Source organism: Mauremys mutica, chromosome 2, assembly GCF_020497125.1.
Source record: "Mauremys mutica isolate MM-2020 ecotype Southern chromosome 2, ASM2049712v1, whole genome shotgun sequence".
Lineage (NCBI taxonomy): Eukaryota > Metazoa > Chordata > Testudines > Geoemydidae > Mauremys > Mauremys mutica.
In genome coordinates, this window is record NC_059073.1 from 118,917,413 (window position 1) to 118,937,606 (window position 20,194).

General features: G+C 41.9%; 1 protein-coding gene across 1 annotated transcript in view; it reads right to left on the minus strand.

Annotated features, from left to right (window-relative positions):
- Window positions 1-1,241: 1,241 nt before the first annotated feature.
- The window catches only part of LOC123363790 (desmoplakin), a 48,989-nt gene continuing 30,036 nt past the window's right edge, over window positions 1,242-20,194 (minus strand). The window contains exons 16-24 of the mRNA XM_045005175.1: window positions 18,956-19,122; window positions 18,296-18,434; window positions 17,139-17,332; window positions 15,714-15,876; window positions 13,567-13,650; window positions 12,202-12,309; window positions 10,934-11,032; window positions 7,077-9,371; window positions 1,242-5,152 (exon numbers count right to left, since the gene is read on the minus strand). Of these exons, the coding sequence (XP_044861110.1) occupies window positions 1,976-5,152; window positions 7,077-9,371; window positions 10,934-11,032; window positions 12,202-12,309; window positions 13,567-13,650; window positions 15,714-15,876; window positions 17,139-17,332; window positions 18,296-18,434; window positions 18,956-19,122 (6,426 nt within the window). The 3' untranslated portion in view covers window positions 1,242-1,975. The remainder of the gene's footprint in view (window positions 5,153-7,076; window positions 9,372-10,933; window positions 11,033-12,201; window positions 12,310-13,566; window positions 13,651-15,713; window positions 15,877-17,138; window positions 17,333-18,295; window positions 18,435-18,955; window positions 19,123-20,194) is intronic.

The window sequence follows — 20,194 nt, forward strand, 5'->3', positions numbered from 1 at the left end:
ACTCTGGTCACACCATTGTTTTTTTTTCTTCTTCCTTAGCCACCACCCAAGCCTCCCTTCAAGAGGATGTTGGGTAAACTAACGAACGCTTAGCAGCTATGCCTGTTAAATTTCAGTTTTTGTTTTCCTGTTATATTTTGTATATAACCATAGTAACAATCACTAAGACAAATGGAGGCCCAGAATGATGTACAGCTGTAGTGGATATGTGCTGAATACACCACAGGGCAGCATTTTGAACTACCCGAAGGAACCATTTATTTTGGTGACTGGCGAGGTTTTTGAATCTTCATCAGGGCTTCTGTTAACGTGCCACTGTGGGAGTTGTACTGTACTTGTTTGATTAGTGATCATACTGTTAAGGATGACATGTCTACCCAGGCAGATCTGGGGTAGACTGTGACTGGGAGGAGCAATGGAACATCCAATATGTACACAGACATTATTACATTTTTCTTGCTGCACTCAAAAACATGAGCCTTTCAGACTGATCCTCTCTTCTGAGGAGCACTCAATGCAGCTGAGGAGAGGGGGCTTTAAGCCATGTTTGCGGTCTTTGATCCTGGAGCCACTTTGCACTGGGGGGTCCAGTCCCCCCACTGTAAGTCAGAGCAACCTAAAGGGGACCATAACTTGTGTTGGCTGCCAAAAGCCCCAGGGGAACTGTTTACAGCAGCCAGGGGGCATCAAGGAACACAAATGTCCTTGTCAAATGCTATTTCACAGATTAGGCCATCTGCACCAGCCACAGGTAAGTAGGCATTATAGGAGCTACTAAAGTGGCTATACATAATCAAAAGATCCCGTCGTGCAGCGTCATCATCCTGTGATTGGCTAAACCAGTCTTTGTGCTGGCTGAAGGCTACCTTCATGCAGGGGAGAATCTGATCCAGAGTGTTCTGCTTGCAGCTGCAAACGTGCTGGATCACTAGTGGGAGAAAAAAAAATTCTTCTGTCCTTAACTGCAATCAGATGTGAAGAGTGGCCTTCCGCTTATGGGGCCACAGTTCACATTGTCTCTATTTTCTTTTGGAAAATGCAGGATTAGTTTTCTATGCTGATGAAGATGATGGGACTGACATTAGAAACAAGTTCCTGAGACTCAGAGTTAACGTCATGAGTTTGTACAGTAATTATGGCACTGCACACATTTATTCACTTTTGGCAAAGAAAGGCTATTTCTATTTCCCTTCCTTTCAAGGATGTGTTCATGTCTAAATTTTAAAATAAACCACAAATACTTTAAAAGTTTAAAAGTTTATTGCCAGAATGCAGCAGTCAGCCTTTTTTTGGTGTTACATGGAAATGAACAAGCAAAATGAGTAGAAGATATAGACTATGGTGAAAGAAAAGTACATGCTAATAATATCCCCCAATAATGAAGTTATAATTGAACAGTCAACCAAGTACATTATCTGTGGAAGAGGATACAGCTTCTCATGTTACAGTACAGTATCCAGATTGATAAGGAAATGTGTTTTCCATACATAATGTAACTTTTTTTTTTTAAAGAAAAGTAAAGTAAAATAAAATAAAATGGCTAGGCTGGGAAAAAAAGTAAACTGTTACAGTATTTTCAAATCTTGGTTATCAGCTTACAATTTTGAGGGTATGGAAGTGGGAGAAGCAAACAATAGCCCATGCAAAATATACAGGAAGAGATTAAACAAAAATCCAAACATTAAAAAATGATGAAACTCGGAACTGTTGCATTTTGCTGTCCTGCAATCTTCTCTTCAAAAGTCTACACCCAAAACATTTTACAGCTTTTTAAGAAGAGTAGAGAAGTTAATCACACCCAGAAAGGACTTTATGATTTATTTTGGGCACGAGTTTATTTTCCAGCAAGGTCACTGCACCCAAGCAAATAATAGTATGACCACAAACCAGTTTGTTTTTGTTTTTGTTTTTAAGTGAAAGTAATACAGATTCATCTAAATGAAATTAAAATTCAGATACACTTGTTAACTGACTACTAACGCCCGATAGAGCTGCTGCTGAAGGCTGAATAGGAATAAGAATATGAAGTATTTCCTGATGCATCTAAACTTCCTCTCCTGGATCCACTTCGTGAGCCTGAGCGTGAGCCTGAGCGGGAGCCAGGGGCAGAGGAGACATTATAGGGACTAGAGATGCCTTTGGATGAAACAGAAGCAGCTTCCAACAGTCTCAGCCCAGTGACGTCCTCCACCATTGATCGACTCATTGCATCTTTGTAGGATATTTTCAGCTTGGTCTTGGGGCAGGTCAGAATTTTGGTATAGCTGTTAGTGTCTTGCAATCTCTGAGCATTCCGCCCATCTATCAATCCTTTCCTAATGGCTTCCTCCATACTAATTCTTCCACGCACTTCTGGATCGACGAGGCCTCCAGTGAGGTACTGGAATTCAAGAAAGCGCTGACCAGCCTCATAAGGCAGCCACTTTTCCTTCACTGCCTCTGCTGCTGACATTCTAGTGCCACCCTTTAAGCCTTCAAACCCTAAGAAGGCCTTCTGAGCTGGCTTGAGCCGTGTGGCCATATCGTGATCAATGATGCCTTGAGCAATTGCATCCTGAAGTGAAAGCCTTTGGCCTGTGGTAGGGCACATTATGCCTCCTGTGCAGGCCTGGGCTTCGAGCAACCGCTGTCCTGTAATGCTGTCGACAATGCCCCGTTGTATAGCTTCTGAAATGGAGATTCTCTCCAAGTTTTCAGTATCAAATACGGCTGCAATGGGGCTGCATTCCTCCAGGGGTGCTGAAAAAGAACCACTCATTCTCACTGAAGAACTCCTGACACTCAGCACTGTGGGAGATTTAGTTATTGACTCATGCTTAAATACTTCATCACCACCATTCTTGCAGGAAATCATGTCTGCAAACTGTGTAAGGCTCAAGCTTCCAGAACGGTACTGGTCAAAAAACTTCCTTTCAACAAGACCCTTATCAATAGCATCCTGAATGTCGTACTGATTGCCTGTTTTCCTGTCCACAAGGACCACTCTTGTGCTTCCATCTGACCCTGTAATAGTTATTTCTTCCCACTCACACTCCTGTTCAGAAAGTTCCATGTAGGTGTCATAATCTATGAGGCCTTTATTGTACGCCTCCTGCACTGACATTTCCCGATTTGTTTCTGGATCTACGATGACAACCCTGCGTTTCCTAAGGGTGTTCTTCTGTGATGTTTGCACCACCTTTTTCTTGTCTCTCAGGGGGAGAAGACAGAGCCCTGTTGCTTCGTCCTTTATGCACCTTTCTTTCAGCTGCAGGTAGGTCAGATTTTCTTCGGTGTTAGGATCGAAAAAACCCTTCGTATCATCACTTGGGTCTGAGAGAATTAAACTGAGCTCTTCATTGAAGTAACCACGTGTGTATGCCATGTCAACCGGCAAACGGTGGCTTTCTTTGGGGTCAATGATTCCCCCAGTGGCAATCTGAGCCTCCAGCAAACGAATGCCATGGCCTTTCTCAATGAGCTCCTTATTCATTGCCTGGAACAAGGAGATGATATTTCCTGTTTCCGGGTCTTTGTACCCTGTGACTGCTCTTTCAGCAGAGAGAAGTTTGTCTTTAAATTCAATTCCAACAAGGCCTCTTTTGTAAGCCTCCTCAACTGGTAGCCTCACATTGCTGACAGGATCCACGATGAAACCAGTGGCTGCTTGGGCTTCTAGAAGTTCAAGGGCGGTTCCCGGTCTAACCAGGCCTATTTTCATGGCCTGGTAAATGCCAAGTTTCTCTCTAGTGGCCTCATTGTAGATCCCTGCTATGCAACTAGAGCCCTGGAGGAAATCCTTAATACTGTCACTGACTTCTTCCACACTAATTGTGCCTGCTTCGAGACCACATGCTGTCGATTCCTGAATAATTCCAGAACTGACCAGTTCACTTATGGGGACAGGCTGCCTAATCCCTTGAAATGACATACTTCTCTTCTGCACGGGAAGGAGAAGTAGGCCAGTGTGAGGTTCAATCCTGCATTTTTCCCTCAGCTGGATGTAACTGACTGCCTTCTTGGTTGCAGGGTCAATAAAATTCTTTGAAGCACCTTGAGGGTTATTCAGGACTCTGTACAGATTTTTGTCAATCAACCCACGAGACAAAGCAACATCTTTTGGCAAGAAAACACTATTGACAGGGTCAACAATGCCTCCTGCAGCCATCTGGGCTTCGAGCAGGCGAATCCCAGTTTCCCTGTCAATCAGATTTTTCTTGATGGCATCAGACACTGGCACTGTTTTTCCTGAGAATGGATCTTTAAATCCCATAATAGCCTTCTCTGCTGTATAGATTTGTTCTCGGTCATCAAAGTCAATTAGGTCTCTGGCAATCGCACTGTCCACAGTCAACAACTCATTTCTGTGCGGGTCAATCACGCCTCCTGTAGCTGCCTGGGCTTCTAAAAGCAGGACTGTGTTTTCTGAGGTAAGAAGCTGCTTCCGTTTGGCCTCCAACAAAGTGTACTTCTCCTTCGGAGTAACAGATGCTCCTGCAATAGCCCCTGCCCCTCTAAGATAAGGTTCGATGTCAGCAGCAACTTCTTCCACTGACCTTTGCCCCCTCAGGAGCTTATCCAGGGTGCTTTTGTCTATCAACTGACATTCATAGAGCTGAATTGCTGTAATTTTCTTACGCAGCCCATTAAACAGCAATTTGGAAGGATCAATGGCAAATTCCTCTTCCGTCTGAGTACATCTGTGGGATCCACATGGGCGATGCTTAAGTTTCTCAATCTCCCTTTGCATTCTGAGGCGCTCAGCATCCATCTCCGATTGGCTTTTGCAGCTCATCTCTTCCAATCTGCACTTGTATCGGTCTTCAATCCTCTTAATCTCCATTTGTAACCTTTCAATCTCAATCCTCAGGGCATTCTTCTCCCTCTCGCTCTTCTCTCTCTCAGATTCAAACTTTCTAATGGTCTCTTCGTTTCGGGAATACTGGCTCTTCCACTGATTTAAGTCATTCAGGATTTGTTGTTTCTCACTTTCCAGCCGTTGTTTCAAACGAGACTCCGATTCCAGTGTAATCTTTGCACGGTTCAGCTCTTCTTCTAATCTCTGCAGCCTTGCCCTGTCTTGTTCCAAAGTACTTATTTTCATCAGCAGGGTTTCTCTTTCTTGCATAATGTGAGTATACTGATTTTGGGATTCTTGAATCCTGTTGGATGCCTAAAATTTAAAAAGTGAAAAATTGAGAGAGAGAGAGATGTTAGTTAATTCCCACTTCGGATGTTATCTTTTTCCCATAACTTAACCTATCAGATATTGGCACTGGAAAACCTTCTGAATATCCCTATGCTGAATCCAAGATTATGAATATGTTTTAATACACACTGACACCTTCTCTGAAAACATTTCTGTTACCACCTAGCACATAGTGCCTCAAACCCACTTTTCGCTTATAGACTGAACTGCATCCCATCCTAACTGTCTTGGTTTTAATTCTGTCTGTGGGTTAGAGAAGCCTTGGTTTTTATGGTGATCAGTTACCTTCTGACTATATTTTTACTATTACTCATACTATATATGTACAGTGTAACCGACACAAAGGGCCTGATCATCAGCTGGTGAAAATGGGCATAGCTCCATTTACTTATGCCTCCTCCTCTTGTCAATATTTTTTATTTTCAGTTTGAAATATTTTTATCTGAATTTCTTTAAATTTTAATGAATGTCACTTAACGTATGTGTACACATATGCACAGAGATATATAGAATGCATACTCTATACGCATTAATTGTATTAAATTAAATAAACTATGTATGTAACGTGTGTGTCTGTGTTTCTGAGTAGAGACATAGATAGACAGACAGACAAGACAGACCCAGAGACTCTATTAAAAAAAAAAAAGAGAGAGAAACAATATTAGGAGTTTAAAAAGAGAAAAACAAAGGGAAAGAATGATGCTGAGAACAGAATCGGAAGACAAATACCGAGGATGATATAATAAAAGATTACAGAGAGTAAGTATAGGGAAAATCATGGATGTAATAGAAAAATATTTTGAGATAAGCACAGAAGACGTGAAACTAAACCGCAAAGTGGCAGAGTTATGAATGATGTTTTTGACAGATAGTATATCATAACTATGTATTTCATAGTTACATATGCATGCATAAATATATCATGTAATACAATGGTGTATACATAATATATTTGTTTACACATATATTCAACCATATATATAAAAAAACACACACACAGATTGTAAAGAAGAATTACTTTCTGGAAAACAAAGCAATACAGATGTGGATTTGTTCTATTACTGTGTATATAATATATGTAGATTCAAACCTGCTGAGTAGATAGGGTTTCATAAATGCTCACTTGTACATGTAATAAATGGAAACTGCTCTTTGGCAGGTGACAAAGCAAAAGAATGAAGGATAAAATTTGATATTTTAAAATTGTCTCTGTAATCACATATCATTGATATTTTGGGGAATATGGGCTCATAGTACAATTTTCAGAGGAACTTAAGTAGCTTAGTACCAAATCCCACTGAAAGGCAATGACACTTAAGCTTCTAAGTCACATTAGCACTTTTGAACATTTTACTCTTAATCCTTAGCTGCAACCAAAGATATGCTCAACCCACTTGAGGAGAGGGGGCAAAACCTCTTAAGTCACTTTTGCAGCTCTTCAATTCTGGGGTTAGCAGCTGGTTCAGCACCTGGTGCAATTTACAATAGTCTCTGGACTGGTTTCACTTGTGCTGGATGAAACAGTCCAAAGGTGTATACAGCCTATGGGCACAGCTGAAACACAGTGGCAATCCAGGTACTCCCTCTTGCCCTGTGCCTGTAAAGTGGGGATTAGTACAGAGTTAGGGTTTCCTTCACACTGGGGGAAATCTTCAGCCAGATGGGTAAGACAGCTTTATGGCCCATTGACACTGCTTCAGGGGTGCAGAGGAGATAGAAAAGGGACCAGGACCTGACTATTTTAAAAATCAAATCAAATTTAAAAAAGGGAAATGAATCTCACTTCTAATTAAACAGCAAAGAGTAAATTAAATTGATTCAAAAAGCCATTGGAGTCAATTATAGCATCGGAGAAACAGTAAAGTTGTGATCAAATATTTGTGAATACCTCTAGAGCCTGCTTTTGGAATTTTTCAATTTCCTGTCTCAAATTTTCCCTTTCTCTGTGTAAATCATTAATCAGCCCCTGAAGTTCCAGGGTTTGCTTGCTGCTTGTTTTGAGTTGATTCTTTAGTTCAGCAATAGTAGCATTTTTTTCACCATCAGCTTCACTTTTGCCCCTTCTTAGATCATCATATTCCAATCTTAAATTGCGCAACTCTTCCTCTAACATCAAGTGTTCCTTAGTAAGGTTCTCAGTAAGAGACTGAAGTCTTTCGATTTCTATTTTGCACTCATTCAGGCTCCTGCTTTTGTCCTCAATAGCTTTCTGCAAGTGCTCATTTCGGAGGTGAGCCTGTTTTAAGTGTTCCTGCTCTTGAACCAACTGGTGGTTTAAAGTTTCAATCTCGGATGTGTATTTTCTTATCTCCTCTATGAATCTCTGCTTTTCTCTTACTTGACCATCTAGTAACTCTCTCTGGTGCTTAAGGTCATCTTCACTCCTTTTCTTTACAATGGACACTTCCTCTATCTGCTGAGTGAGATTGGTGATTTTAACTGACTGCTCTCTGAAAGATCTCCTCATACTTTCTAATTCCTCTTCTACTTTCTTCCTCTTGGAAGACTCCTCCATTGTGTTTTTATTCAGCCTACAAAGTTCCTCTTCCAGTTTATGTTTCTGGTGCTGCAAGTCTTTTATAGTGTTTTGCAACTTTGAACTTTCTTGATCCTTCCCTTTCTTCTCTTGTGAAATTCTTTCATATTCAATTTTCAGTCGTGTCAGTTCCTGTTCCTGGATTCTCAGTTTGTTAATCGTCTCTGTCGCACTGACGTTAGTTTTCTGCAGATCAAACTGAACTCTTTGTAATTGTTTATTTTCCTCCTCTAAGTCTTTCCTTTTACTTGTTTCCACTTCAAATGACTTTCTCAGTCTTTCAATCTCTTTGTTTCTCTCCTGAATTGTCTTTGCCGCATCATCAAGTGACTGCTTGTATCGCATGCTTTCTTCCGAGTGCATCTGAATGACTTGTTTTAGCTCAACCTCCAGTTGATATTTCTTCTGGGAGATCTCTGAGCTAGTTGCTTTCTGCTGTTGAGCATTTTCCTCTATTTTTCTAAGGTTCTCTGTTGTCTGACTTATTGTGTTCTTCAGTCTCCTAATTTCCTCACATAAATTCCTATTTTCTCGCATGGCATTGTCAAGCTGTGTTCGGTAACTATTTGTGTCCTCTTCTTTTTGCACAGTAATCTGGTGAATCGTAGTCTTGGTGATATTAATTTCGGTCTCATACTTGTTCTTTAAACTAATAATTTCCTCATCAAAATTGTTCCTTACCTTAGCCAGTTCATTTTCAAGTTGCCATTGGCTTTTAGCCTCTTCCTGAAGCTGAATCTTTAATCTTTCCAGCTCCTTTGTTTTTTCCTGGATAGTTAATGCAGCCTCCTCAAGTGCCTGCTTATACCTTGAGTTGTCTTCATTACGCAGCTGAATTATCTGCTTCAACTCCAGCTCCAGCTGCTGCTTCTGCTGTGACACTTCAGAACCACAGGCCTTCTGCTGAAGAGCATTTTCTTCTGCCCTCCTTCGTTGCTCTGTTGTTTGCAAAATGGCATCATTGAGTCTCACAATCTCATCTTTAAGGTCTCTGTTCTCCCTGGCCAGTCTATCCAACTGGTTTCTGAGACTTTTTGTATCATCTTCTTTTTGGGAAGCTAGCTGATGGATTGTGGTCGTCTTAATATTAATTTCAGTCTCATACTTGTTCTTTAAATTACTCATCTCCTCGTTAAACTGGTTTCTTACCTTAGCCAGCTCATTTTCATATTCCCTCTTCCGTACGCCCTCATCCTGGAGAAGAACCCTTAACTTTTCTATCTCGTACTCTTTCTCCTTGACGAACTTCTCAGACTCTAACTTTTGCCAGCTCAGGCTATCTTTCTCATTTTGTCTTGTTTTCTGCAGTTGGTCATAGTCATTTTTCTGCTGGTCGTATCTATCCTCCATCTGCTTCCTTTTCCTTTTCTCATCTTCAATCTCATAAGTCAGTCTGGTTATCCTGTCATTGAGATCCTTTATCTGACCATAGCATTTGTCCAGGTTTTGCTTAGCAGAACTGCCATCCATCTCAGCTTGTCTCTTCAACTCCTCCAGACTCATGAGCTTTGCTTTGAGCTGGGAACAGTCCACCTGGAACTTCTGCAGATTCTGTTCCAGAAATTTATACTTGTTGCTATTATCGGAATTTGCATCTCTGGCAAGCCTGAGCTCTTCTTCAAGCATTTCAATTTTAGTGCTTTTCATCTGTGGGATCAAAATTGAGAAAATGGGCTGTGATAATTATTTTGAACCCATCCCATGAATTACATCTTAAAAATCAACAACTGTAAGGAACATGCCCAATGCACAAAACGTTTATTTAATCACATCAGGACAGATTCAGATATCCATATTCACACCGAGTAGTACCTAGTACCTTACTCTGCAAAATCAATAGGATGATTTCCAGAGTAAGATTCTACCTGATGTGAATATGGGGGGCACAATTTGCCTTTTTGTTTTGGCAAGATCAAAGCTCCCAGTGCTACATGCTGTTGGGAATGAATGAAATATCTTAACTTCAAACACATTTAAATTCCCCTCTACCCAGAATTTACTAGGAATTGATATTGTTCAAACCTAAGGCTACAATTCTTTCATGGAGGTCACGGAATCTGTCACTTCCAGCGACCTCCATGAAATCAGCCCAGGGCAACCAGGAGCTGCAGAGTCTCCCTGCCGCCTGGCATGGATACCTCAGAGCTGCCCTGGGTGGCGAGGCTACCCCAGAGCTTCCTGATACCATCATCAGTGGGGGGACCCTGGAGCTCCAAGCCCCCACAGGGGATGGGAGCCCCCAGAGCTCCGAGAAGGCCCTGCAGCTGTCTAGCCACTGGAGGTGGTGTGGGGACCTCACAACTGATTTTGTCAAGGATATTTTTAGTAAAAACGTGACTAACAGATCACAGGCTTCCATTAATTTTTCTTTATTGCCTGTGACTTGTCCACAACTTTTACTAAAAATATCCATGACAAAATCTTTGCCGGATTCATACCCTCCCCCCACCTTCCTGTAGGTTTACAGTTCCCCAAAAGAGGTAGGGTGGAGAAGGGATCCCAGCTGTCTGAACTGGCCTGTAGAACAGGACTAGTATAGCAGAGTGAGTGGATTATATGCCGTTAAAGAGACGTAGAAGTGGGCACATTCCCCTATGCTCCAGGGAGCTCCTTCAGAGATGGTGTACCCAAAAGGCACAAATGTTCCCTTAAATAAGCTCACTTTAATGGGCTCACTATATTTGCAACCAATCACTTTCCTACATATACCTTACATTCCTCACACATGACCTCTGAATTGGGCCTGATTCTGGTCTCACCATGATGCATCACATCAACAGTAACACCACTAAAAAAAATCAGTGGAATCACAACACTGCAAAAGGACACAAGATCAGACTCAGGCCCACAGAATGGGTATGAGGTTTGCAGAAGTAGTCAGGATTGACCTACAAGGCGAGTGCTGGGTACTTTTGCTATTCCCACCTCACGTGTAAGTCTAATATACACCAGCTTCTACATCACTTCAAAATTGGCCCTGAAAGTCACTACCACCATCTTTAAAACGGGGAAAATGGAATTTATTTGCCTACTTCAGAAGTGTGTTGTGAGGATTCATTAGCTTGCTGTTTATATAATCCAGGGTGTTTTTTCCTTTCCAATACTTTGTTTTGCATTTCACTAAGGGAAAGAGCTTTTGACCAGAGATACCTTGCTGTCAGGCACTGTGGTGACAATGGAAAGTACCAGAAATAAAACAAGCAGGTTACCTTCAAATCCTCCATGCTCTTCATTATTTCACTTAAGAATTTGTAATAATCCCCTGATCTTGTAAGAAGCTCTATGTACCGAGACTGAATTTCTGCAGCCTGGAAAATAAAAACAGAACCATGGTCAGTCTATATTAGAAAGCTGTATGAGACCAGATAGGGGCTCAGGTTTTTTTTTAAATGGTTTAAATATATTCCAAGAAACACTGATTTAGAGAGAGTGTGGAGCTAATTCTCTGCCTTCAAACAACGCCCAATAACCCTAGGAGACTTTGGGAAGTGAAAATGCCCCTTTCTGAGATGACTATGCCTCTTTCTCCCCCCCAAGATCCATTTGCCCCACTGCAGATGTGGTGTGAAATCCTGGGTTCAGTTCCCCACAACACCATATATTTCCTGTGTGACTGGGGCAAGTCACTTCAGGTAAAAGTGTCAAAAGTACCCAAGTGACTAATGAACCTATGTTCCATTTTCATAAGTGACTTAGGCACTTTTGAAAATTTTACCCCACCTGTAAAATGGAGATGATATCCCTGTCCTGCCCTAAGAGCTGATTAGGGAGATTTAATGAAACAACACTTCTATATTTCAGTCACTGATTTCTACTCTGCTCCTAGGATAAGAGAGGAAGGTTTCACACTTCTCATTTTATTTTGAAATGCAACAGATTAAAAAATGCTTTGTGACCACATTATCTATTCAGTGGTGACATGCTGAAGTTAAACATTACAAATAGAAGCCGCCAAGATATTCTAACTTTTTTTGATGTATGATGGAATGTAACATTTCTTACAGTGAAGCAGTAATGACGGCACAGAACTTTTCTCTCTCATTTTCTGCATCGAAAGGGAATTTGGACACAGTGAAACCGGTGAGGTTCCACTGCACAGGGGGCTCACTACACAAGGATGTGAAAGGAGATCTGGTGATTCCAGAATGAAGAATTGGATGTTGTATCCATGACAATGTAGATCCATCAGCTATGCACATCTGTGTGTGAGCAGCTCTATTGCTGCTCCACAGGAGGATCCATCCATTCAGCCCCCCTGGAACTCTCCTGCACAAAGTCTGGCAAGTCAGGCACGGCATGATGGAAAGGATTTTCCCTTAAGAGTCCAGATTGGCTTAACAGAAATGCTCATAGACACTAAACAACAGTAGTGCTAGCGATTAGGATTCAGCAGCATATCTAGCAGGATAGCTTCAGTCGAAACATCTCATATGAATAAATACAGTTTAAAAGGAACTTGGGGAAAAAGGCAATGTACCTCTTGAAGAATCAACCCTGCAGGTGACTGAACTATAGTCTTCTTGATAGGTATGTTGAGCAACGTTTCCAATCCTGAACTGTAGGAAGCAGCCAGTAATTCATAATCCTGTAAGGATGGAAACAGAATACAGTGCATTTTTAATGAATGCTGAAAAACCTCTCTTGGTCCAGATTTTTAGTACTGTACACAAGTATTTATTGCTGTAAAAGGCTATATAAACTCCTCTGTTTATGTAGTATGGGGGAATCTGATCAGCCTGAATACTGCAGAGGAGACTCAGATGAGTGTGTGTGCGCGCTGCGCAGAGGGGAAAGGTGTTTGGCTATCTGTGACTGAGGTGACATGGTTAGTTAGGTGGAAGGACTCCTGGGTGCAACTGTTGTGTCACCTTTTCCCCTAGAACAGCAGTTCTTAACCAGGAGTCCGAAGCCCCCGGGGGGCTGTGAGCAGATTTCAGGGGGTCCTCCAAGCAGGGTCAGCATTAGACTCACTGGGGTCCAGGGCAGAAAGCTGAAGCCCCGTCGCTCCAAGCTCCATCACCTGGGGCTGAAGCTGAAGCCTGAGCAACTTAGCTTCACTGGGCCCTGTGTGGCGTGGGGCCCCAGGCAATTGCCCTGCTTGCTACCCCCTAATGCTGGTCCTGGCTTTAATATGCAGAAAACCAGTTGTTGTAGCACAGCTGGGCCGTGGAGTTTTTATAGCATGTTGGGGGGACCTCAGAAAGAAAAAGGTTGAGAACCCCTGTTCTAGAGCATTAACAGAATAACCTCCTCTCTGCCTTTTTTACATCACAGAAGGGGTGTGAATATGTGCCAGACACAACAGAGCTACTACTGCAGAGCACAAGATGGGACTGGGAGAAACATGAAGACACGGGCAAGCCTCACGGAAGGATCACCAAAGATCACCATTATTGTCCCCTGTGGATCTTTCTTGACCTCTGTGACTATTGTCTACTCCTCCTCCCTGATCTGCACTGCCATTGGCCCTGCCTCCCAAAGCGACCCAGATTTCTCATCCACTCCCTCTCCCACCCTTTTAAATGTGTGACATGGAAAATTTGGTCTGGATATATAGTGCCCCTTTGATCCTCCTTCAGAAATACAGCAGAGGTCAGTGGAAGTTGCATGCTGGGATGAAAGGAAGTAATGGCCCTAAATATGCAAGTAACAGAGGGTACAAATTGCTTTCAGTAAGCTCTGCTTTCCCCAAGTGCTTTACACTAGCAATTTCTTCACATACAGTCCAGTATGAAAGAGGTGAGTGTGGGAGTTTTGCCTGAGTAAGAGCTACGTGAAAACTGCAGGAGGGGGTCCACATAGTGAAAAGCCATTCCTTGTTTAAGTGCTGGAGTAAATGTACCTTAATTGCAGCTGCACACAGATCTGCTTGCTTGAGAACCTCCTCCACTTTGTCTCGTTTTCCTGTTATTTCACTATGCAAGTTCTGTCCAGGAAACAATAAGATATATTTTAAAACTTACTGCACTTCGACTTGCCAAGATTCTCCCTTGTTGAGGAGAACAGCAGGTGCCTGTCACTTCCTTGAAAGGGTGACTGCAATATAGTATGATGGAATCATAAACAGCTTAAGCCTAAAATCCTTACTCTGTTCCTCAGGTCTTCCACGGACTAATTCTCATTGGTATCAATGGAAACTTGCCCGAGGACTGAGTAACAGCTGAGTAAAGACCTCAGGATTTGGGAAGTGCCTGACTTTAGCTAACACCCATTAAAAACCCTCTTTTTACTGGATTTTCTGGCTGTACTTATCACGTAGCTTATGTCAATTAGACTCCCTTGGACTAAATTCAAAGGAGATGCATAAGGAAGTGTCAGTAGGTGGGTGTGACTCTACAAGGGTCTGTGCTCAATTCTTGGCTGTGCTGTTGCACACAGTAGGGATAGTAATACTGCCTTGCGCCCTCCGTTTATACAGAACCGAGGGCAAGTCTACACTACAGCGCTATGTCAGTGCAGCTGCACTGCTGTAAAGCATCTGGTGAAGATGCACTATGCTGACAGGTGAGTGCTCGCCCGTCAGCATAATTACTCCACTTCGGCGAGAAGCGGAAGCTATGTCAGCGGGAGAGCATCTCCCACCAACATAGTGCCAGTGTGGAAAGTGCGAAACTGGTGTCACTTGAGGGGGAGGGGCTTTTTCACATCCCTAAGCAATGTAAGTTAGATCAACTTAGGCTGTAGTATAGACCTGCCCTGAGGCACAGACAGATTGGAGACCAAACTGTGAAACCCTACACACAATGGTGAGCAGCTACTCACGAGTAGCACTGTGGATTTCAATGGGACTACTTGTGACGGTAAGTGCTCACCAGTATGAGGAAGAGCTTCACAGTCTGGCAATAGGTGACTTGATCAAAGTCACATAAAAAAAAAAGCAGCAAAGAGTCCTGTGGCACCTTATAGACTAACAGACGTTTTGCAGCATGAGCTTTCGTGGGTGAATACCCACTTCTTCGGATGCAAGCAGTGGCATCTTTGCTGCTTCTACAGAACCAGACTAACACGGCTACCCCTCTGATACATAAAAAAAAAAAATCAGTGGCAGAGACAGGAATTGAACCTAGCCTTTCTGAGTCCCAGTTGAATGCTTTAAGGACAAAACCATTCCTGACCCTGAACAGTATGGGGCACACTGGGCTCTGGGCTCCCCCCCCCGCCCTCCTGAAAATAGGCTGGAAATTTTGAGAGCGCAAGCTTAGACTCTACTTGAGCAGGGATGAATTGGCCCAGAAATGCCTGGCATTTCTAAACACTCAACTCACCAGCAAGGACTCGGGTTGTGGCAGTCACTGTTTTTTAAGAGCTGGAGGACAGTACTTCCAGAATGGTTTTCATGGCCAATCTATATGTTCTAATATCCTTTTTGATTGTCAGTTATCTACCTTATTTATAGGATGACAGTTACCGTAGAAGTAACAATCCTAACAATGTCATACTTATGAATAACGCCCAGAAAATACACAGGTCAGTCTGATTTCCATGTTACAACCTAAGAGTTATAGTGGTAGGATGGCCCTTGCAATGATTGCAGATGGAAGACAACTGAGGGGGAGGCCAAAGACTCAGTACATGGACTGGATATCAGAAGACTGTAGAGAGACCAACTTGCATGACAACCATGCGTACAATCATGAGTTTTGGAAGACATCTATTGAAGTCACCGCCCCAAAGAGGGAAGTGGCAAAAAAGAAGAGTCTGTTTTCCATGTTTAGGTATAACACCATTTCAGAATAGGAACAAGTCACTTATGGGGAGCATCTCAGGATGGTTGCTGCATTTCTCAAGTGGCTAAGTTTAATCAACTTTTCAACTGACACCATACAAACTCTGAGGCAACCTTTTGCCTGTGGCTTGTTTTTGTTTTTTTGCTAGTGCAAATATTTTCTAACTCAAAACAGGCCATTACTATGAAGACAATACTGCTGCACAATTAATACATTTGAAAAATCTGGTTCACTGAACACACGGCAGTAAGGTGTCACGTACCTTCTGCTCATGTGAATATCTCATGATGGTGTTGCAATCTCCTAATTTCACAGCTTCAATTGCATCTTGCTTGCGCTTAGCATCACAGATCCATTTGTTCAGAGCCTGGTATAAATCACGGTAAGTTTTCAGCTGTTTGACCTGTCTTTCTAGATCCCATGATCTAGAAAAAACAAAGAAAAACCATCAATGTGAAAAGTAGTGTCTCATTTTTCACAAATTTTTAGATGTTTAAACAATCCCATCTCTTTGTGCTCATTATTACAAGATGTAAAACAACAGCAGCTGCTGAAAGATTTAAGGTCAAAATTTTCAAATTTGTATGCTGAAATTTACATCTAAACCCATCTTTAGGTACCTAAATAACTCCTCTTATTTTCAGAGGTCACTGCAAATTGTGACATCTCAGCACCTCTAAAAATCAGACCACTTATTTAGTTGTCCCGTATGGATTTTGCTGCCTAACTGTTGTGTGAGGATACCATATAAGTGCCTGATCTAATTCCCGCCAAAGTCACTGGAGAGACTCCTATTAATTTTTTTTGGGGGGGTGGGGGAGTGGCAAAGGGAGGAAGCAAGGGCTTAATCAGACCTTAAGAATGACAAGAATCAGGACCACTGATGCAGTTATCTGGATTTACATCAGCATAAGCTTGTTTACTGTAACTGAGAGCAGAATTTGGCCTGAAGTCATCAGTGCTGGAACGAGGAGTGCTTGAAGTGCTACCGCACCCCTTGGCTCGAAGCAGTAATAACAACCCAAATACACTGTTTCTGCCGTCAGCACCCCCACTATAAAAACTGTTCCAGCGCCACTGCCTGAAGTAACAACTTCAAGGTTTGACTAATATATTAAAAGTGAAATATTATTTTTAAAAAATCTAATTTTCTTTTTACTCTTCATGCTGTTCAATTTTTTTTTCAATTTATTCAACCTAAACAATGAATACAGATTAATCAGTTTAATCTTTTCTAGTCAGTGTCGTTTTCTGTGTCTCACACACTGGCACAGTGTTGCAGTGTTCAAGTGGCAAAACACTATACAGGAATGTTTTAAATCCAAACAATCAACTATTTTCAGTGACATTAAAAAAAAAAATCCTAAAAACATTTATTTCCATATTAGCTTATATAAATCTTTCCCTTCCCCCAACAAAACTCTACATTTTGGACCTTTCCTACCCAACAGTGTCCTTTAAAGTGTGCTTAGCCTATTTTTTTTTTTTTTTTTTTTTTTTTTTTTACACAATTCTCCCATTGCCAAAAAACCAAGCTCTATGCAGAGAAGACCAAAATTATCAGAATGCTGGTTACATCAGCTCATTGTTTTCCTTCTAGCTACAACATGATGATTATCACAACATCAAGAAAAATGGTGGGGGAAGGGCGGGGGGAGAAGACAACTATTAGGAAATATAGACAAACCTGTGGTCTATCTGTTTCTCTACCCTGTGCCAACGGTCTGTTAGCTGGTTGACTTTGTCAGTGTACTTCCCAAGGTCCAAATCATAGAGAACATAAGCCTGGCAAGACTGCGAGTGGATTTGCATTACTTTCTGCAGCTCAGATTCCAGGGCGTTCAGCAACGACTTTTTCTGGTTTAGGTCTGCTTTCATTTTCTGGATGTGAGAGAAAACAATGAAACATTTAGTTCACCACCAGGTCTTGACCTTCTATAGTGTGTTATTAGGGTTGGTTTAAGCATTTTGGCCCTGATTCAGCAAAGCTCTGAACCATAGGGATGTCAACAGGACTTCAGTATGTGTGTCAAATTAAGCATGTACGTAAGCGATTTCTTGAATTGATCTCTCATTGTCTGCGACTACCATCTCAGCTCTTTTAAATGGCAAAGGGTGGATTTTAAACATAAAAGGGTCTGGCCTGCTCTTCCAGTTGCTCTACACCCGAGTCTCATTTAATTTCAGAGGATTTATCTGTACATGGAACAGCTACAGGATCAGGCCACAATACTGTCAAATACTTTTTATCTAACTGTATTTAAAAAAAAAAAAATCTTTGCGGATCTTTAAACAATGACTAGACTTTTTTCTTTAGATTCCCTGTTACTCTGTGAACCATAGGAGTCCCTTCTCATCCCCACGCAGGGTTTATTCCTGAAAGTCACCAGGAATCTAAAATATAATTTCAGTATGAAAAATGTCCCTTACAGTTACAGATCCATATATATTCATAATCTCTAGCTATAAAAGCATTTAATCAAACCCTATTTTCTGTCAAAGCTGATGATACCTATTCATGTAGGGTCCAACCCTGCAGCTGAGGGGTTGCATGTGCCTAACTCTCAGTGGAAGATCTGAGGTAAGCTCTGTCACAGGACCAGGTCACTGGCTAACACAACACTATGATTTAACTGGTCATATCTGAGGTGTCAGGAAAGCTAAAATATCACCAGTGAAGCTTTCTAAACACTAGAGGGCCAGATCCTCTGCTGGTGTAAATCAGCATAGTTCCACTGAAAATCAACAGAGATATGCCGATTTACACCAGCTGAGGATCTCTCCCCTCCCACATCTTTGGAATGTCAGGAACCACAGCACTACAGCAGGCATTTAACTTCTCACCTTCAGACAGGCTCGGTAAGCCTCCACTTTATCAAGGTCCAAAGAAACCGTTTCCTCTTCGGTGAGTCTGACTTCAAAAACTTTGATTACATCTTCTGCTTGTAGAATAACCTGGAGCAGTGATCTCAGTGCATTCAAACTGCAATAAACAACGTGACCCAAAATAAATCCATAAATCCCCAAATAAATCCATAAATCCAGGAAAATGATGCTGTTTGGTTTTACAGGAACAGAGTTTAAGGCCAGAAGGGACCACCAGATCATCTGTCTGACCTGCTAGATATCACAGGCCACCAGCATCACCCAGCATCCACACACTAAACCCACTATAATTTCACTGTATCTTACTAGTCAAAAGGGGGAGCCTGTGACAAAGAAAACCCTGCTACATCAGACTCTTTGAGAAACAGAGATGAAAGTCCACATAGGTGTATGGGCCAACCCACATGGGCCACTCTGCAGGATCAAGGCCTAGAATATTAATTCTAGGAAGTGCTTTGTTACATATTCATATGAAAGGCCCTACATAAAATAATGTTTTTTACTGAAAACAAAAGCAGATTTCTGGACTAATGGAATCTATGGGATTTATGGGACTAGTTAAGAGAAAGGAAAATGTTTAAAGTTCATGATTTGTTGTTATAACTTTTATTTTCTTACCTGTCTAAGTAGCCAGCAGACACACCATTAATATTTTCCAGTTTCTGAAACAAGTTAGTTATCTCCAACTGCAAATAGACATACTTTTCAGAGCCTCTGAAGTTGGGCAGCAGGTCCTTATGCTTGTTGAGGGTGTCAGCCATTGTTTGTGAATCATTCTGTATACCCTGATATATATGAGAGAGAGAGAGAGAGAGAGGTCCATTTTATGCAGATACATTTCTCGTGGCTAGATGAACATTCTGCATTGTATATGCCACTAATCTTCCCTCCAAAATATTTCACTTGATCTAATGGATTTCAGCGAGGACTAAAGTAATGTCCTCAACCTGCATTAATAATATTCACCTATTACCTCTAGGCACAGCTCTACTCGCTTTTATGCACAAGCACAAAAAGTGTAGAACCACTGGCCACTCCTCCCCCAAACCCCTCCTGCTCTACGCTGAGCTACACGGAGTTCAGCTCTACAGGCACCACCAACAAACAGTGGCTGCTTCAGCACTGCCCAACCCCCTATAGCAGCACTGCCATGGTCCTGCTTTTCTGGAGGCCTTTGCAGCCTCCATGCCCCTGGGGGATTTCACCCTTGAAAAAATGAGTCAGTTCAGAAAAAGAAAACCAGCTTCTTTTCTTATCACTTTCTGTGCCACTGAGGTATCTTGCAGAAAGGGGACACTGAAGTACAGTCTAATACAATTAACTGAAGCTGGTCATATTTTTAATCATTACACAATGGGCTCAATTCAGGCTATGAACAGGAACATGCCCAAAAAGTCATGGTCAGAAGGGGAACTGCCAGGTGTCACTTTTCTGATCCATTCCCCTGTTCAGAGTTCGTAGCCCATAGGTCTGCTGCAGCCAAAGCAATGGAAGGAAAATTCAGGGACCGGGCCTATGAACATGGAGCATCCAGTCTGCATTTCACACAGATTACAGCTACCTATGGCAGGGATTATCTGGCCAGGAAGATGTTAATATTGTTTTTGCACGTGTGCAAAACATGAACCCATGTCCATGCTACAAGCCAGGGGGGCCTGAATCTAGTTCAATGGGAGTCTGCTTCTAAAATCAGATTGTCGTCTCTTTCTGTTTAATCCCCCAAGGGAAGAATGAAAATCCAGTCCATAAAACTACAGTTAATTCCCATGCGAAAAATGTCTTCTCTCAATTACACTCACAAACACCCAGAGAAAAGAACAGTATTTAGCTATTTCCTAGCTGATCTGGAATGCAACA